Consider the following 20,075-nt stretch of genomic DNA (forward strand, 5'->3'; position numbering starts at 1 on the left):
TGACCTTGGGGTGCACAATTCAGGCCTTTTCTTTATTTCTCTGTGGCCATGCTAGGCTTTTTACTGCCTTCTGCCTGACTACCAGTGAGTGAATGAGTACACATTTTTCTCTTTGCACAGCAGCACTCAAAGGCACTTCTATCCATTTATATATATACATATATATATATATATATATATGTAACAGACTGTACAAATAGGGCCAAAGCTGTGCATCCCAACACTAACCATTAATCATTTTGGGGGTAAGGAGAGGTGAGCAAAGTGACACAAAAACTTAATCTAAGAATATCATCTCTCACTATTAGGGTCACAGAAAGCAGGGTGGAGGTGAGGGGAGGGGGTGGGGGTGGATTGCAGCTGGAGGGTAGCATAGATAATACACAACAAATCTTGATACATAAGCATCTGTTTGAGCAATGTGGATGAGCAGTGTTGCAATTATTATCAAAAATATCTTTTCACAATAGATCGTAAACTATGCCGCTCACAGTGATTCGCACTGTAACACCTGTTACAAACGCAGCTGCTCATTTGTGCGACTCAAAGCATTTGCTTCTGTATCGTGGATGTAGACAAAACTGCAGCTCTGTGAGGCCGCGGTACCTTCATCACATCCGGGTACTGCCTTAGTTTCTTGCCACACGGGGCATAGTAGGCCACCTCGCCCTGCGACCGGCCAGCCACGGGTTTGATTCTCGTTTCTCTCCGCCACCTGGGTTTTCAGGAATAAAAAAGTAGCAGTGACCATGTGGGGGTGTGATTGTGCATATGGCGGGCCCCTTTCACTCAGCAATTTAGTTTTTCACAATGTTGAAATGACATTTTTGTGAATGTGTTAAAATATGTGTAAAACAGTTTTGATATGCTGCAAATATATTTTCCCATGTGAAATTCACATTTTTAAGATCAAAACTGATTTATTTTAATTGCATTTCCGATGAGTTGCGATTTCTGACATGTGTGACATATGAACAAACCCTTCAGGATCTGTCATCATTTTAACAGGTGGAAATTCCTTTTTTTAAATATCAAAATTAAATTCTGACTAGTCATAAATGGAACTGTGGATATCTCATATAAAACTGTCACTTGCACAAACATAATTTTGACTACTCAGAACTGAATTTTAGAAATCTGTGATACGACAACTACTGCAGATATCTACGACGACAAGCTACTCTAGTAAGAACTGAATTGTTGATATCAATAACATCAACAATTGAGTTGTACATATCATTGATTGTAAATGGAACTAGTCAAAATTACATCATGGATATGTCATGATCAACTATTACATATCAAAATTGAATTACAGATACCTGTAACTGAGTTTGAATAGAAGTCAATGGTACAAGATGATTAGTTGTAATTAAGTTACAAAGATCTACAATGAACAGTTCCACTAGTAAGAAATTAAATGTTGATATCAGGCATTAACAGTGAGAAATGAATGGTAGATATCTTTAATTAGAATTGCTACTAGTCGAAATGAAATGATGGATGTGTTGGCATGGAGTTCTAAATAGTCACAAGCAATTTTTGTTATCTACAAATGTTACTACCACGACTGATAAAAACTAACAGGTTTGCCATATGCCATATGTTTTCCAAAGTACCAACAGTTTCCACACACCGTGAAGTGAAGTGCTTTATAAAAGCCTGCTTTCTCTGAGCCTCTTGTACATACCCCAACTCCAGAGGTGTCATCAACTCCTTCTCATCCATCACCCTCTTCCTCTTCCCTAAGCCTGAGAAGAGACACAGTTCAACCATCAGTCTGACAGCACAACTTATGACTGGAAACCTCACATATACTGTAACGACAGTCAAAGCCCCAGAACTCACCATTAATCAAGCGAAAAGAAAATTACTTACAGTACAATAAATGGAAAGACTTGAATGTCTGCTTGGAAGCTTCCTGGCAAGCTACACATATGTCTGATTTTCTCTGATCTGAGTAATCTCTCTGCATTGAAAGAGGGTGGAAATTAACCTTGCTGCTGTGCCAAACAACTCGTCAGCACTCTTAGACATGTACCTACAGGACCTCAGAGCTCCGGTTAAGCCATGACAACCAACCACCTTCTTCCTGTCTTCCTAAAAGTAACAACCCCTCTTCACAGTCATCTGAGGTTGTCTGAGTAACCAAAATACTGCTATAGTTTTTGTAGAAACAAACATGGAGGAGCAGCAGTAAAGGTCACATTAAACAAGACCAAATGTTTTGTTTAGCTTTTGGGGTTTTTTTTCTGCTTCTTAAATCTCTAATGCTTTTCTCTTCTGTTACACAAAGCAATGAAAACTTTTCTTTTTAAATCGTCTTTTCTAATATGTGATCATATTCAAGCCTTTCTTCATTTTCTCACTTTCTGCAAACAGATTTTCGAACACATTACCCAATGGAGAGGCTAGGCTGTAAGAGGAAGAGCCTGGAGAGCTTTGATAGGCCAAGGCACTGGAGCTGGTGACATTGGTGGGAGTCTTGATGACCTGTAGGTTGAGAGGGGAGCAGCTGGTGGCGGTGTGATTGGTTGAGGTGTTCAGTAGTTCTGGGCCTTTGGTTAGCCTGTGGGGAGTCATCTCCTTCTTAGATGAACCAGACGGCAGCAGCTTTAACTCCTTCACTTTCTTTCCAGAGATGTCGCTGTCTGAGTTGCTGTCAGACTCTGGAATGAAAACAAAAGACAATTCAGTTAATAATTTACATGGCTCTATTTCTAGGATTTCAAATACCTTTCTTAAATGACTGAACTGATAGAACCTCAGTTTAATTTAAGCTGAAACAACTGGTCCATTAATTGATTAGTCCAGCTACATCAAAGTAATCATCACCCATGGTGTTTCTAGGAGCTGGTAGGGCCTGGGGCTAAGCTCAGATGAGGGCGGGTTTTTTATTGTTGTTGTTTTTTTTGTTTTCTTTTGCTGCACTGTACGACTACTGCAAACAATCCATTTTATATTAACAATTGTTCTGGGTAAAATTCCATGTTTTTAAATTCTATTTGACTGCTGTAATGTTTGGCACTTTGTGTAATGACAGCACACTGAAACACCTGTTAATTTGTACATCCATTTTTGGTTTTTGACCATCTTGCTTTTCTCTCAATTGTGTTACCATCTCCCTAAGAAACTGTTATTTGATGTCCTTTAACTCATGTCACCTATGCCTGTGTCCTACGACAAAATCACACATTACCTCACGCATTGTTCGTTACTCAGCCGCTTTCTCTGGCAAACATGTGAGAATGCACAAGCAGCAAATATCACAGGTATGAAGTTGGGAGACTTTTGTTTATACTTTACTGTCTTGGTGTAGTGCTGTGCTGTTTCTCGCACGATGTTCCTTCTGCTTGGCTGTCGGGCTCACACAGCAGCCGGGACACAGATGGACTGACCGAGCTTGTATAAAAAAAGGACGTTATCCAGCCCCACCCATTCCTACAGTCTCTCTACATCAACACACAGGCAGCGAGGGTTGGGGCGGTCGGGAATTAAACTGTTTACGTTTGGTGATGATTATAGATTTTTTTTCTTGGTCAGAAAAATTCGGGCCTTGCAAAAAACTTTCCCAACCATACCCCCGGAAGCCCAATGATTCAACTGTTGATGCCTTCCACTATTTTAAGTTGTTTTTTAATAAAAAATACAGAGCATTGTTTCATTTCAGCCTCTCTGCTGTTGAGGATTTGTTGCTTTTCCTTATATTTTTTGGTTTTGGACTGTGATATCAAACAGTTCAATGTGACGGCCATTTTTAACAATTCCGGCATTTTATAGACTGGGTGATTAGTTGACTAATAAAGAAAATAATCGAAAGAGTAATCAGTAATTAAAATAATTATTACTGGCAGCTGTGATGTTAATATTTTATAGTCAGCTCATTATTAAATTGTGAGAGTTCCTTTGATACAAAGTACACAAAAGGCACAAACCTGACAGACTATCATCTGAGTCCTCTTCATCCTCCTCCTCCTCAAGGTCATCATCCTCATCATCATCATCGTCTCCCGAGTCATCAGATTCCTTGTTAGCCGGTAGACCAGCTGTGGGATTGCATGTCCCAGGGATCCCTACTCCAGGAATTCCTACTCCAGGGATACTAACTCCAGGAATGCCAATCCCGGACTCTCCTCCACGAAACAAATCTACTAGAGACTGTACTAGGTGGTTCTGAGAGAGGCCCTTCCAGGTAGCTAAGGGATCTGCTTGTCCCTGTCCCAGCCCTGGTGTCTGTCCCTTAACCTTCGGGGTCTTGTTCTTTCTGGATCCATGGCCTGTGGCATGGGGTGAGGTAGTGGGGGACTGTGTCGGAGCCCCAGCCTGGGCAGTTGCTTGGGTCCTGCTCGCCCCTGTGCTCAGATTGACAGGCATCGACCCAGCATCAGAGTCGCACTGAGGTGACTTGCCTTGAGAGGCAGAGTCTTTGCGAGGTTTGGTGATGAGGGCCAAAGGTGCGTCCTGAGTGGTGCTTTGGATGACTCCATTGGGGTGGTGAGGTTCGGGAAGCCCCAGCAGGGCACTCGAGAGGAAGAGGTTGGAGTGATTGTTCTGGGGTGGAGGAGGCGGAGCGGGTGGCAATGGCGATGAAGACAGAGACCTCCTCTTGGGAGACTTGTTTGGCCCCTGCTGCTGCTTCTTTAGCTCAGCTGGGAACGTCTGCCCTTGGGACATGAGAGTCTGGGAGTAAAGGAGGAGGAGAGAGGGAGAGAATAAGGAGTGGCAGGGAGTCAGGGGGCGGGAGGGAGAGGCAATGGCATAATGGGAGGAACAAAGAGAGGTTTGGAAAAAAATTAGAAAAGAGATGGGACAAAGTAGAGTTGCTCTAGCTGTCAGGTCACATCACAGTTGATTGTTTGAGCAGGTGACAAAACTACAATGCTGAACACTGGTACAGTTAACTGTGTCTAAGCCCTTTTCCTGAGAAACAAAAAGAACATAAATGCAATAACCAAAGGCATTGTACTCGACCAAGTGCACAAAAAGAGACACCGAGTATCTCTCTAAAAATGCAATTTCTTGTCTGCACATTTGAAAAGCTCCATCATCGTTATTATCATGCAGCTGAGCATGTTTGTCTTTTTTTTTTTTTTTTTTTTTACACTGATGACAAGTTTGGTTCAATCTGTGTTTAAGCAAAGGCAGGTTAGACTTTGCACTTTCAACTGGATGTGATATGAAGTGAAACAAATCAATTTCACAGACCATGAAATACAGTAACAGTGCTGAAACCACAGGGGGAATTTAGCTTGTTCTAAACTTCTCTAAACTGGTAGAACAGAGAAGGGGAAGTGATTTCCACTGAAAAAGCTGATCTCGAAAGATCTAGCTTATTGATTATTGTGCTGTCATTCATATTTAATCTGAGGAGAAGCAACTTGTGTAGTAAAAGAAAAGAAAAATGTCAATTTTTATACCATTTCATCTGAACCAATTAAAAAACATAAATAACAGGCTTCAGCAGCATGTGTGCAGGTACAAAGTGCGCTTCAGAATGTTAATAAAAATAAGAGCATGATGCTTGTTATCAACATTGTGATCTTTCCAGCAGTAACCACTGTAAATAAGTCAAAGGTTGTTAATAGTTAAAACACCATGATAATATTTTAGATCAGAATATCAGAGAGCTTAATGGTCTATTTATGAAAGAACATTGAACTTGATACAACATATTTGACTTACAGCAGCTTTAAAGTCAAACTATCAGCTGAGACAGTGTGACAATCCACAAGAGTGAGATAACAGAAAGTGTTAATTTGATTGAAAACAAAAAAAAACGTTGTTAAATATCAAACTCAAGGACTTTCCGAGCCCAGTTCCCTCAAAATCAAGCACCCAACATGGCATAGTTTGGGACACAGATCAAGGTTAATTACTGTTACGGCACCAAGAATTTTTATAATGAGAACTATCAGGCTTTACAGAAGCTCACAGACAACAATTAAAAGAGAGAGAGTCTTGAATGTGTGAACACTTCTCAGCTGCACTGTGTTACTACAGAAAACACACAGGCAGACAGCGGAACGTAGTCTATTCACTAATGTAAGTAAAATTAAATTAAATCAAATTAAAATATCAAAAGAACTTTGTGTCAGTTGTATTCTGGCGAAAAATATATAAATTAAAGCACTTTCAATGACTCATGTCTATTTGTGTCTATTTTCAAAAACTTTCAAGCCCTTAATTTTACTTCTTCATATTCACAAACTTTAAAGGATTTTAAGGAAGCCTGTCAAGCCATTCTTCATTAAGCCTGTCAAATCAGCCAATAAAAAACACAATCCATAAAAATGTACTAACTTAATAACCTATGATAGCACAAAATTAAATTATGAAGACACTTCATTTTGCAACGGACTGAACTCTTACAACACAGTTGGGGATATTGGTGACAAGTGCCTGAAAAGTGCACTTTCATTATCCCTAGTTTTTTAACTAGGGATATTGTTAAAAATATCCCTGCAGTTAATATTTCAAATATTAACTGCAGTGCACAATGACAAAACAGTCAGTTAAGATCAAGATCTTTGCTCTCCTAGCGTTAGCTCAGAAACTCATGAGTGTCACACCAACCGTGTTAACAGCAGCCTTTACTGGTAATAACTATTGGCATATCTAATTGACTTACATGACTAGTTGCTTTCCTACGTCCAGTTCCAGTGTCCTACAGCTTAACTCAAACAAGTGCTGCCTTCTAAATCAACTATACAAAGCAAATATTCTCTCTGAAGTCCAGTTACAGTTGTAAGAGTCTGCTTAAGGCCGTGTCATAAGAGGCCCCTTGAAACATGCTTCTCTCTGGTACAAAGTCCCAGCCGCTTGTGAATAAGACATTGCCAGAATTATGATTTCATTTTTAAACTGAGTTTGCAGCTTCACCACTAACAGTTCTGTAGCTGTCTGTGAGCTGCTTGGATCTTGCGTTAAATAAATATGGCAAATGGCCATCATATTAAACGGGATGCTGGTTATGGTGTGGTAATGAAGAGAGAATCTACAAATCTAACTGCATACTCCGCTTCAGCGGATAAATTCATTACTGTCAACTTGTTTGGAATAACTTTGTTCACTAAAGCTGACTGTGCAGCTATATTTATCTTGTCTGCCTCTCGCTGTACTGTGTGTCATTTGTGTGGGCACGGTAAAACTTCTTCATCTACTGTTATCAGGTTGCCTTACCTGTTTGAGCCTGAACTCATTGATCTGCGCAAGTGAAGTTTCCAGCTGTTTCCTTTTGTTGGGTTTAGCAGAGCCAGGAACAGCGCGCCGAGATGGCTTTGGCGAGGACTTCTGGGTGCTTGTCACAGATGAGGTCAAACCATAAGGTTTTGGGGAGGTAGACGGTGGGAGAGTCGAGCGGGGTGGAGAGGGGACAGAGAGAGGCTTAGGGGAGGAGCAGAGGGAGAGGGGCAGGTGTTGGGGGGAGGAGGAGGGCAACAGTTTGGGAAGTTTGGGAGAGCCAGTGCTGCAGAGTGCCTTTGGAGATGTGGTGAGGGCTATGGGGGAGGAGGAAGGTGAAGACTCCCTACGAGGTTGAGTGAGGAGCGCCAGGGGCTTTGAATTGGCAGCCAGGCCAGTGGACTGGATCACACTGAAGTGTTGGTGTTGACCCTCTGTCCAGGACCTGGAGCTGTGCAGGGCCAGCGGCGAAGTTTGGGACAAGGCAGGAGGGGAGACAGAGCAGGGTAAGGGCACAAGCGTTGGGGGGTTGGAGGGGACCTTGCTGTCCTGGGGCTCCGAAGAAAGTGATCTGTCAGTCTTTGCAGTTCCAGTGCTGGGTATCAAAACCTGGAGAGGAAATAACATACAGAACTAAGAATTCATTTTACATTTTATTGAATGAAGGCACTGAGCACCAATCGGCTTCCCCTTTTGTCTCTACTATTCTTCTCTACCTTTGTTTTCTTCTTCGTCCTCTTCTCAGAGTCCGATAATTCGCTCTGTTTGTCCTCTTCCTCGTCATCCTCATCGTCATCATCATCGTCTTCATCATCCTCTACCAGATCTTCCAGATCACTGCTGAGGGACCCGTCGCTTGAGCTGTCTGAGGATGAGCCTGATTCACTGTTGCTTGCCACACAAGTGTCTGCTGGCTTCTTTCGTGGCTTCTAATTTGAGAGAAAATACTGCACGAATCAGCATCACCGTATAACACACACATGTTACATGTCACTTCTTTTCAAATTGAGGAGAAAACAAAATCTCCTGACCTTCTCTTTAGTTTTCTGAACCGGCTTTTCCACCAACTCTGCCGGATTGTTCTGAGTACTGCTACGGTGACTGTTGGAGGGGTCTGAATTTTTGGTTGGTTTGGTCGATGCCTGAACAGGAGCCGGGCTCGCAGAGAAGCTCCCTGATTGTGTGGTGGGAGGACAGATCCCGCTGCCATTCACTGCCCCATTCACCCCTAGAAACACAAAGCAGATCTACTGCATCACTAATCAGCTCCATCTTTTCTGAGAACTTTGGCTCGATAATGAAGTATCTGGAACTAACTGCAGAATGGAATAAGGCTAATAAAAATATTGATTTATACATGTATCTCATCAAACATGCTGGCTGCGCAAGGCACGAGCCCAGCACGAGCAGTTTACATAAAACAAGATAAATTAAAAGATACTGTGAAATTAAAAGAGTGCAAGAGATGATGAGAGGGAACATGAAGGAAAGTGGGGAAGAGAGAGGTTGACAGAATCACTAAGTGAGGCCTGAAAGTCATTAAATATGTCTCAAAAAGGAGAAACCTCACCATAGGACAAAGTGGATTTAAGCTGTGGAGGAGGAAGACGATAAAGATGGTGGGAGAGGAGAATTTCATTTAAAACAAACTCAATGTTCATTTATCACCTGCGATTCTCCTGCTTTGATTCCATTATAATAACCCTTTTCAGTTACTGTGTCTTCTGGATGAGTGTTGTACCTTTAGGTGGGGCATGGCTATTCTTGCCCGGCATCCTGATCGGGACTGGACTGGGGCTGTGGTTGGGCTGAATGTGAGGGGTGAAGAATGGAGGGAAACCGATGAAAGAGGGGAGAAAGGCAGCAGCTCCTCGTCCATGGGCTTCAGCAGCTCGCCACCACTCTGTAGGAGAGAAGAGGAGAGGAGAGGAGAGGAGAAGATTAAAGGCGCCTTCCCCATTTAGTTAATTGCTGCCAAAAACTCGAAAATGCCCATCTTACCCGAGAGGGCTCCTAGCTGGGGGTGGGCAGCCAGAGCAGCTGACATGCCCAGGGAACCCAGGCCTCCAAACTCAGGCCTGCCTGCTCCAGCAGTGTAGATGGCTCCGAAGGCTGGGTGGTTGACCAGAGGGAAGGCACTTGACAATGTGGAGCCAATGAAGGGCTGCTCTCCTGCTGCTCCAAACAGACGTCCTGAGACAGATTCAAACCGAGAACGATGGTCAAGCGTTGTCAATTGCAATCCATGACAAACACAATGGCCAGTGACACCAGGCAACAAGTGGAGATACATTCTCAACTTTTGAATTGATTCAATTTTAATAAACATGCAAGAAGAGAAATGTTGTTTGAAGAATTCCTTGACATGTCTGCCTTTCTGCAGTATCTCCAAACATAAAGAGCGAACACCTGCTTCTTTGACAGTAAATAGGATGCTAATTTATTGACACAGAACGTTTATTGTTAAAATCACACATTTTCTTGTTGATAGTTATTTAAATAGCATTTCGTTGTTTCAAACTACTGTTTGGGTTTCACACACAGAAAGTCCCATATCACAGGATTTAAAGATGAATTCCACGCAGGAGTTGAATTTTGTTTTTAACTCCAGCATCTAAAAATAAGCAGCTCTAACTTGATTTCATTACTTCTACATATTTAATAAATCTTTTCCTCCATAAAGTTCAATTTTGACATTAGTGTACTGCTGGTATGACAGTTGTTTATTGCACCTTTAGCACAACTTGTTGCCCTACTGTTAGTTGTGTGTATGTTTATTTGTGTAGACAGAGAACACCGTTCTCACTGAGCTCTTTTCATGTGCAGACCGACAACGTGTAAAAACCAGACTTAAACAGCTTTTGAAGGTGTCGTTTCTTATCCATCTCACTACAGAAGAATTAAATAGGCTACAGAACGACCGACTTCTATTTGTGTAAGAATTAACTTCAGATTTGGCTTTCACTAAGTGCACAATGCACCTAATTGTAAAAAGCAGCCATACTGTCTCCGAGCATGACAGGCTATTGCTTCGGCATGATGCTCATTTCTATAGATTTAAATTATAGAGCATTTTGTCATAATCCAATTTCGACATACAACTATTTGGTGGGGATATTTCTTTAGTTTAGAGTGTCACAATACGCCGCGCTGCAACAAAGACTGGATATTGTTGGTGAGAAAAAGAAGTGTGTGTGTAAGGCATAAAAAGCTAACCTCCTTCTATCCTTTTGGCATTCAATTTCAGCACAGAAGAATACTTCATCAACATCATCATCGTCTAGCGTTTTCCTGAGCACAATCATTTCTGGCAGGGGCGACTGCCACGTATTACCTCCTCCCAGAGTCAGATGCAATTTGGTGTGAGCATATTTCATGCAAATTCAATTTCTATTCCAGAAAAGGAGAGCAAGCCTGCTTGATGCCTCCGCATAAGCCAGGTAATACACATGCAAAAAAAAAAAAAGTGATGACTGAAGAAAAGGAAAGTGTTGTACACAGTGCAGATGAAAATGTCAAACTGCTATACACTTGCACACACCACAGAAATGTACAACAGAGTGACACTGGAGTACAGTGTTTTCTGAACTAATGCAGTCTGCGATCTAATTATCCGCAGGGAGACACAGTAAGGCCAGTTCTGTGTGCTCTATACGAAGGAAGGAAGGAACACTGTAAATGAACATGACTCTACAGATGCGTCCCAGAGACTATTTATAAGTGAGAATCAAACTGTTTGTAGTTATACGGTGAGAAACAAAGCGTCAACAGCATACCAGTTGTGTGAAAGTATAGTCCTTTGTGTTGGCTTCAAGGCCCCTCTCTACCACGAGACAGCAAAATCTGCCTTTTGAATGTCATTAGAATATGCTGAATATGTAGAGCCTGCCTTGCCAGCGTCAGCTAGTGGATACGAAGATAAACGACTGCAATGCAACCCCCAGAAAGGCCAGCCACAGCGTTCACTTATGCCTGGGGTGCCCACCTCTCCCCCACACGCCCCATTCCTTTCTAGGCATAGCAAAATGCCTTTTCAATATTAATGCAGGCTTCCAGAAGGCGAATAATTAAATCTAAAAATTTGAAGCGAGACAGAAGCACAGGAAAGACATACCTAGGATTACCTTCTCTCTCTTCCTCACTCTGACTCTCTCTCTCTCTCTCTCTCTCTCTCTCTCTCTCGCTCCTGTGCCCCGTTTCAATCCTTCCTCCACCCTGACAAACTGCACCGCCTGCTTTTTTCATGTTTGGATGCTGCCGAAGGGGGATTAATTTGTTGTTTGTTGCAGTCAATCAAATTTCCACAGACAGATTTAAGTTAATTGCATCCGTGAGTTGATCCCTGAAGAAGAGAGTGCTACAAGCGCCGATCAGCTTTTTATTCTCCGAGTGATATCCTCATCAATGACACACGCGCGCACACATGCACACACAAACACACACATAAACAGAGTCTCTGCTCATTTTTAAGTTCTTCAGATTTTTTAAAGTGTTACTGGCACATTGGCAAAGGACCTTGAATCAATGACTGCACAGTGTGTGATGATACGACATCTCTTCAATACATAACTGCTGATGTTACCTGCTTACACAACACACTCGACATATTCTTGTTGCTCTAGCTGAGAATGATTTTCCTTTAAATTATGATACTTGGATGTGGAAAAGCAACAGAGACTTTAACTCTTTTCTCTTACTGGGTATTTGTATATTTGTTTGACTTGGGGACCACACAACAAACAAGACGCTGTATGAAACGAGAAAGAATTGGCTCGCTTGATTCCCACAAAGCGCAGCAGAAGTTCAGAGTTAACAGCTTGCCTCTCAGTATTTCATTTGACGCTCAGTCCAAAATCGCTTATCTAGAAAATCTGAGCACACGTAATGGCACAGAGGGATAAGAGGGATGTATAATGCATAAGGAGGAGATGCTCCTAATGGCTTCTTCTTTGGGGCAACACTGACGAGATGGAGGACAAAACAAGGGGCTTTATTTTGCTCTCTTCCTCTTCTCATAACAGAGAGAAAAGACAACAATCACGGAGAAAGCTGGACATGCCATTCCCTGCTCTGCGCAAATCTTGGTTTGTGTGTGCGCGTGTGTGTGAGTGACTGTGTGTGTGTGTGTGAAAGAGAGAGAGAGAGAGAGAGAGAGAGAGAGAGAGAGAGAGAGAGAGCAGTAGGCCAATGAAAAAAACAGCGAGACATTAAGAAATGAGGGGAAAGAGAGTATGAGCGAATGATTCACTCACTCTCTAAAGGGATATTTGAGAAACACACAGATACAAACACATACACACACACTCACACCCAAATATACACACACTCCTCTAATGGCTTTGACCAATACATAGAAAGGAGGCTTGATGCCGGACAGGGCTGACTAGACACTGAGTGGCTGACAAATGTTAAATCATGCAGGCAGAGGCTCTCTCTCCCTCTCTCTCTCTCTCTCTCTCACACACACACACGCACAAACACACACACATGCACAGTGTCGTGCTGAGCCTGACTCTGAGGCAGCTGGAGCCAGAGAGCTGAAGGTTGTCAGGAGACATGGCGAAGCATGTGTGTGTTTCTCACACAAAAGAGCCCCCTAATTGTTTGGGATTCATTAATGCAGCAGCTTTTCAATTGCAACCCAAGCTGTCAGGAAAAAAAAAAATCTTTGTAGCTGGGAGAGAGGTGTATTCACACAGGCTGCAAAATAACTGTATAATTAATACTGGAGGAAACTCATTTTTCATGGTAAAGAAATGAGGAGGATTCTGAATGCTATCGACACATGAAGGTGACCATATTTGACAAGTTTTTATGGTTACATGGAAACTGTTTGTGTGTGCTTGTATTTGGTTTTCTTCTGAAGACATGGACTTTCATAGACAGAAGATCGACAGAGAGAGTAAAAGTGTTTCTTACCAGAGGTGCTGAGGGTGGATCCCAGTGCTGAGGGGCTCGGGGCCAGGCTGCTCTTTGAGTGGGGAGCAGGGGATGATGAAGAGGAAGAGGAGGAGGAGGAGGAGGAAGAGGAGGAAGAGGCCGCAGGGGAGGAGGTGCGAGCAGCAGACAGGGTGGGCGCAGGGGAGGCCAGCCGCTCTCCAGACTCCATATCTGTCAAACACAATCCAATCAGCAGGGTTACAATAGCAAAGCACACCCAGCCGTACACTCGCGAGCACACACGCTTCAACGCATACACACGAATGCATACTGTCGCACCTACACAGCATGTTCTAGCGAGCGCACGCATGCACACACATCTCCTGACACTTTTCCTTTCACATCTCACTTCCCCTGAACAATATTTCTATTTAGCCATGCTCACTGGCTCCCAACGTCCATTGATTCTATATGGGCTAAGGAGGAGGATGGCATCTTTGAGGACTCTGATACCAGACAACAAAGCAAGTTTTACATTTTGATGTAAGAAAAACACCGGTGCTGAGAATGTGTTCTGCAACAGGATGGTCACTTTTCACAGAGAAGTCGCTCTGCTGACGTTGAAATGGGATGTTTAGACTGACAGAGGTTAGTGGGAAAAAAAGAAACCTTCAAAAACCAAATTGACAAATAACAGTTTTTCACTTTTCTGTCAGTCTCTCTCCTTCAGACACACAGGGTTACACATGTGCAAACAAATGCACACACACACACACAGACACACACACATGCACACCTGTGTTTGGCAACCAGGATCCCTTTACACCCCCTTGATAAAAAAGACTGTCATCTAAATTTAAGAGCTCTTTGAGGCCTTTAGAGACAACGTTGCTCCCTGAGTCCTTTCACTTGGAACTGGAACTAAATAGAGAAGCTTTTAGATGACGGGTGCATTAACCAACACTGTAGCTTTCCATTATCAGTCTCACAGTCATCATGCCGGCCATTATCAACCAACCAACAACATAAACCCTCGCATGAAACATTTGGTCATTCTGCAGCCAAATATTTTACTTACGTTATTCAACTTTAGCTTACAACTGACAACACAAGTGTGGCTGTGCCCACATAGCCGCTGACTTGTGCCGCTAAATAAATACAAAACATTTTCAAAACACATGAATTTGTACACACACGCATGAACGCACACTTCACACAATCCAACCCCCACTGCAGACACACACACACACAAAATCACCTCCCCTGTCTATCACATCAACCTGACTCTTTTTCTCTCTTCTCCTTTTCCATATCCCTCTGCCTGACACTAATCCAGGACTGAAAATCCCCTTCAAAAGCACAGTTTGCAGATTGTGTTTTACAGGCAGGCTTTGTTATTGTGTCATTACACATAAACAGTCTCTGCCTCCATCTCTCTTTCCTTCCCTCTCTCCTGCCACCCCTCCGCCACCCTCCCACCCTCCCTCCCTCTCTCCTCTGCAGTGGGAGCAGAGCCACTGATTAAATCTCTGAGACAAAAGCTGCTATCCTCTGAATATCAAGTATCAGCCTTTCGCCAGGAGCAACACTGACAAGAGAGAGGGAGAGAGGGAGAGCGAGAGGCGAGGATGACAAGAAAACCTGCTGCAGTCCACGGGGAGGAGGCTGGTGTGCCATCGGACTTGGGCAGCCATGACTGCCACTGCTGCAGTGAAAAGATGCTGGTTGTGTAATTATGAGCAAGGTCAAAGGTCCTTTGACTGTCCTCTCATGCAAGGTGACAGGATACAGGTTAAAGAGCCAAATTATCAACCCGAACAGCAAATAAATGAACATTATATATTAGTTACATGAATAAATTTCCGGCTGAGTGAAGATGAAGAGTTTCATTGCGATCTTAACCAAAATCTGTTACCTCTCTGCCACATTTTGTTGCATGAATGGCTGTCACACTCTGTGCTCCTTCACTTCGGCTGTCACCCTTTAAATGTCAGGTTAGGGTGAAAAAAAAAAACATGAAAAAAGTATTCTCTGACAAGATTAAAAAAAAAGTGCTTTTTTCCATGGGGTTGCCTCTGACAAAAAAATGTAAGTATCATTAGAAGTGTGATGAAAATGGAGAGGAGCTGTGGCCCTTCATAATTATCATAATGCACATGAAAACAAAAGGCTCGTGTCTCAGAGGACGAGCAAGCTTATGTGGTGTCAGCTGGTAAGTGAAGCGGATCATTCCCTACCTTTTCAGAGAAGAGGAAAAAACAGAGAAAGACAAGGAGAAAAAGAGATAGAAAGATTGAGGGGAGGGGGGTAAGCAAGACAATGCGCTCTGATTTTGTTGTGGAAAAAAAAGACAGAAGGAAGGAAAAAAGTGGGAAAGATGAAGGACAGCCTGTAAACCATTCCTGTCGTTTCTCAATATCTGCACTTAATGTCTCGCCTTGTCAAAACGTGATGATGTGAACAGAATTGATTTCCCTCCTAACAAACAACAAAAAAGCAATCCCTTCTTTGCAGAGGTGTAAAGCAAGCTACCCTCCCCCTCATCTCCTCTCATCTCTCACAATCTCTCAAAGGGCCTCTTTCTGGGATGAGAGATAGAGAGAGAAAGGACAACAGGGGAAAAACGACTGCGAGGCAAGTCCATCTTCCTCCGACAACTACAAACTGATCACTTAGAGCAATTAAATCTAATAACAATAATAAGATTGAGCCCTGCGATGTACCACCAAATGCACAGCCACAACAATGATTGCAACAATAATGGAGCGCCAAGGTATTTAAGGATCCAATCCTGACTTAATTATGAGAAATTAAAATGGATTTAGCATCAGAATTAGCTTGATTTTATAGGTAATTAACGGCACACCACAGTGGCGGTATAAGGCAAGCGCTATAATCTCCGTGAACGGCTAAATCAATTTGACTTGAACAACACCAACCAATCAACACGGAGCGGTGCAACCAGAAACAGCAGGTCTCGCAGATGCAAGGAGAGGGAGAATTTATGCTAATGGCTGAACTATGATTTATAAGATGTGCTCCAGCACCGGATTCAGAGTCACGTCCACAAATACACCACAGCACCCAGCTGTCAACGCATGCAGCTAATAGTGGCTGGATGCAACAGCCCTTCAGGAGATAGTGTAGCTATAAACAGCTCTGCAGTTTTATGATTGCATGTGGCCTTCATATAGGAGCCTTCACATGTCAGTATCATCTGAAAGGGGAGCAGAATTGTACAAAGGAGAGATAGAGCGCGTGCATTTGGTGGTGGAGTAATGGCCTGGGCTGCTTGCTATGTGGCCTTACATCACGTGTTTGTTTTGTGGTGTCGTACGCCTGTGTTGCATGTATGTAATGCCGCTTGGTTATGCGTGCAGCAGTTGTACAAAAGACTGCCGATACATGTGCCTATAGAAGTGTGTGTGCATGTGTGTGTGTGTGCATGTGTCACAGCCTCAAACTATTCAACCCCCTGTGTGTCTCACTCCTGCCCCTTTTCTCCTCGCCCCTTTAACACACACATAAAACACACACCCACACACACACACATACACACAGTAACAGATGGCTGATACTAACTGAGATAATCCGCCAACAGAGTCATCAGCATGGATCAGTGGTAATCAGAGTGTGGACACAATGTCTCTTCTCCAGCCGTAATGGAAGGAGCGCCTGGCGCAAGGGAAGGGAAATGCATTATTCCCCATGATGCCCTGACCCCATTCAAAGACACACGGCGGCTCGCAGCTCTCTTTCTTTTTTTTCTTCATACTGCGGCCAACAAAGAAAGTATCATCGCTGCTTGCAACATTCACTCTCTCCTCTGGATCTCTCACTCCCCACCTTTTATCGTGATCTGCAACTGTGTCAAACGCAGACCTCTATTTAGCTGTGTCCTGCTCTGGGCAGCTAACAAGAGAAATGTCAACATAGCAAGTGTGTCATGGTGAAGGTTGCTGGTGAAGAAGGGATCGGAATGAGTAATCCACCATTAGCACTTCTTGTTTAATCAGCGTATGGGAGTCATTGCTTTATTTAACCCTTCCATTTCTGTGTAGCTCAATATAAATAAAAACAAATAAAGAAGTTATTTCTGACAACTGATAATACGCGTCTCATGTCAACAAGCTCCTCTGGTGGTTACCAATCAGTCAGTTCTCATGAATCACATATTCCTGAAAGGCAATGTAAACACACACACACACACACACACAAACACACATACACAGAAAGGTATTTGCTGTTGTAGTTGCATTCATGAAAGCGAGATCCCTGTCTCTGATTCAGCGAGAACATCTTTATTTCTGACCTTGTACTGCTGTTGCTCTGGCACATTGTTTGAACTTCCCATCTCTTTCTTTTCTTTTGTGTGTGTGTGTGTTTGTATATGTTCATGTGCAGGGCGTGTGTTTTTGGAGGCACGACATGAGCATATGGATGTGGATGTTTGCGCTTTGCATGCTTGTTGGCAATGAATACTAACTGAGCGAGATCATCTTGCTTACAGCAGAGTGCACGCACAAGCTCGCTTGACCCCTTTTCTCTTCCCTTCCTCCCTCCCTCCCCTCCCTGCACGCACACCGTCAGCCAGGAAATGACATAACCAGGCGTCTTGGCAAAAAAATTAAGTGACAACCTTTGTCCAGAGTCAAACATCAACTCAGAGAACATTTAAAGAGACAGCCTTTACCGTGTGATATCACGCCACACCACTGGTTGCGTCTGTAAGGTCTGAAAGGTCATAACAGAAACAGCAGGATTTATTCTAGGGCTGTTGATTGATCATTTAGTCTATAAATTTATGAAAAATATCCATCACAATTTGTTCATTCCCAAGATGATGTCATTGTGTCTTTTGTCCAAATCCCAGAGATTTTCAGTTTATTATCAAACTAAGAAAAACTGCAAATCCTCACCGCCCTAGAAGCTGGAATCCGGTAGTGTTTGGGTATCTTGACTTTGGCAAATCATTCCAGCTTTATCTTGGAGGATGTGTAACCTACTTCCTGTGTTGTATCACTGTAGCACATCATTACACTTTGGGAAAAGACCTTGATGTGGTAAGTTTTAAATCCCTAAACAAAAAATCTGTACTAAATCACCAAATCAAGATATTAAATAGGATTTTTGCAAAACTGGAAAAGTGCTTCGAAGACTGAAAGTGGATTGAGCCAAGGCCTGAAAGGAGTACAAAGAGACGGCATGCCCCAGCGTGGCCTGTCTAGGTGACAACAACTCGAGTGACTCAGACCCCTCCCTCGGCTCTGCTCCTGCCCAGTGACAGATGGCAGAGCAGGGCATGTAGGGGATGGGCACCATCTCTCACCCCGCCTCAGCTAGCCTTGGCAGCGGTGCTGGCCACAGGTCTTATTACAGCCACTGCCTGTAACACTGGAGCTTACCATGCTAGAGCTGCTTTACTGCCAGCCAGGGCAAAAAGGTAATGATATGGTCCTGCGCGACACAAATGGTACAGTGTGGCGCTGTGGCTGTGTTGTTAAAAAAATAAATAAATAACAACATGTGCGTATCCATGTTGCTGTAAGAGGCTTTAGATAAAATATAAAACCAAATGGCATGCCACATGCGTTCTGTATATTTTTGAAATGACAAGAAATCAGCTCTTGCCAAATGGCTTTATTTGCCTTTTCAAGCATACTGTAGATGCCAAAGGCTGGAATCAACACCCCTACTCACCATCCGTCTCTGCTGGGTTCCCAGTGACAATAATGTGATTTTGGGACATGGTGATGACTCGGTGGAGAGGAATAGGATAGGCTTGTCACTTGTGTTTGATGTCAAACCTATGTGTGACAGAATAGTGCTACTCAGCTCAACCAGACATAGCACTACTCCAATTTCCTGGCCATAAATAGAAGAGAATGAGCCGGTAGTGAGTGTGAGTCTGTGTGCATATATTTGAGAAAGAGTATCTATGTGTGTGTGTTTGTGTCTTAGGGCATGTGTAAATATGTGCACACACAAGCACACCCATATGCAGCATTCTAAGTATCATAAAGTAAGCTCAATAAGAAAATTCCCATCACTTATGCTCATTCGCATCTGCATCCAGCCAAAGCTAATTATTCTCCCCATGGTAACCTAGCAGGGTCTTCACATCAAAAAACCAGAAGTGTGCATCAGGCAATCATCCCTGATGAATCTGCCCTTCTCCCTCTGCTAGCCACTCACATTCATCTGCCAGTCTCACTGCTCATTATGGTTTTTCTGCAGACTGAACCAGATCTGCTCACCACTGGCTGCATGTGTCTACAAGAGTCCATAATGACTTTAGAGCAGTTTAGAAGCACGAAATAACACCATGTCAATGTTTCACATACAGTCATGTTTGCACACACGCAAACACACACACACACACATTCACCACATACATTGGAGTAAAGGTGAGTGGTAAACCAATGCCTGTTACCAATACTGTACCATTTAGATTACAGACTGTAGCATTTTACATTTACTCCACTCCAGTTTTCACAACTGAACTTCATTGAATGTAACTCAGCGCAAGGAATAAAACTGAAGATTTGCAAAAAATGTACCCTGAGGCCTGAAACATTGAGCTTAGATACTTGGTGCACAACTTGCTTCACAAAAATACATCCCACATATTAAATACAGTAGCTAAAATCCTCCAGTATTTAAACAAGACATTTGCAGACGTTTGCAGAATGTTGCAGTACAAAGTCAACTGAAAACGCATGTTTTAATTATGTCTCATTGGTTCCAGTGACATTGCCCAGTTCAGTACCACTACAATAATGTAATTGCTGTAACACTAATTGTATTATCTACTAATTTGTGATTTAAATTCAGAGGAAAAAAAAACTTTTTTTTGTGGTTGCCTCTGACAAAAACAAGAGTAGGATTGATGCACAACAGGCGAGCTCCAGCAAACTGACACCTTAAAGTAACAATAATCTAATGTGTTTCAGCTGTAAACATTTTGCTTTGGACATAACCTGTCATCTTTCTTGGATCTCAGCAGACACCTGTAC

The 20,075-nt window shown here is 42.9% G+C and overlaps 1 protein-coding gene across 12 annotated transcripts in view; it reads right to left on the reverse strand.

Annotated features, from left to right (window-relative positions):
* The window catches only part of LOC124060310 (bromodomain adjacent to zinc finger domain protein 2B-like), a 65,527-nt gene that overhangs the window by 17,384 nt on the left and 28,068 nt on the right, over nt 1–20,075 (reverse strand). For all 12 annotated transcript variants that reach the window (XM_046391149.1, XM_046391103.1, XM_046391156.1 and 9 more), the window contains exons 3-12: nt 13,099–13,290; nt 9,181–9,372; nt 8,921–9,082; nt 8,211–8,407; nt 7,896–8,108; nt 7,180–7,788; nt 3,936–4,680; nt 2,400–2,669; nt 1,691–1,751; nt 607–715 (exon numbers count right to left, since the gene is read on the reverse strand). In XM_046391149.1, coding sequence (XP_046247105.1) covers nt 607–715; nt 1,691–1,751; nt 2,400–2,669; nt 3,936–4,680; nt 7,180–7,788; nt 7,896–8,108; nt 8,211–8,407; nt 8,921–9,082; nt 9,181–9,372; nt 13,099–13,288 — 2,748 coding nt within the window. In that variant the 5' untranslated portion in view covers nt 13,289–13,290. The remainder of the gene's footprint in view (nt 1–606; nt 716–1,690; nt 1,752–2,399; nt 2,670–3,935; nt 4,681–7,179; nt 7,789–7,895; nt 8,109–8,210; nt 8,408–8,920; nt 9,083–9,180; nt 9,373–13,098; nt 13,291–20,075) is intronic.

Source organism: Scatophagus argus, chromosome 1 (assembly GCF_020382885.2).
Source record: "Scatophagus argus isolate fScaArg1 chromosome 1, fScaArg1.pri, whole genome shotgun sequence".
Lineage (NCBI taxonomy): Eukaryota > Metazoa > Chordata > Actinopteri > Scatophagidae > Scatophagus > Scatophagus argus.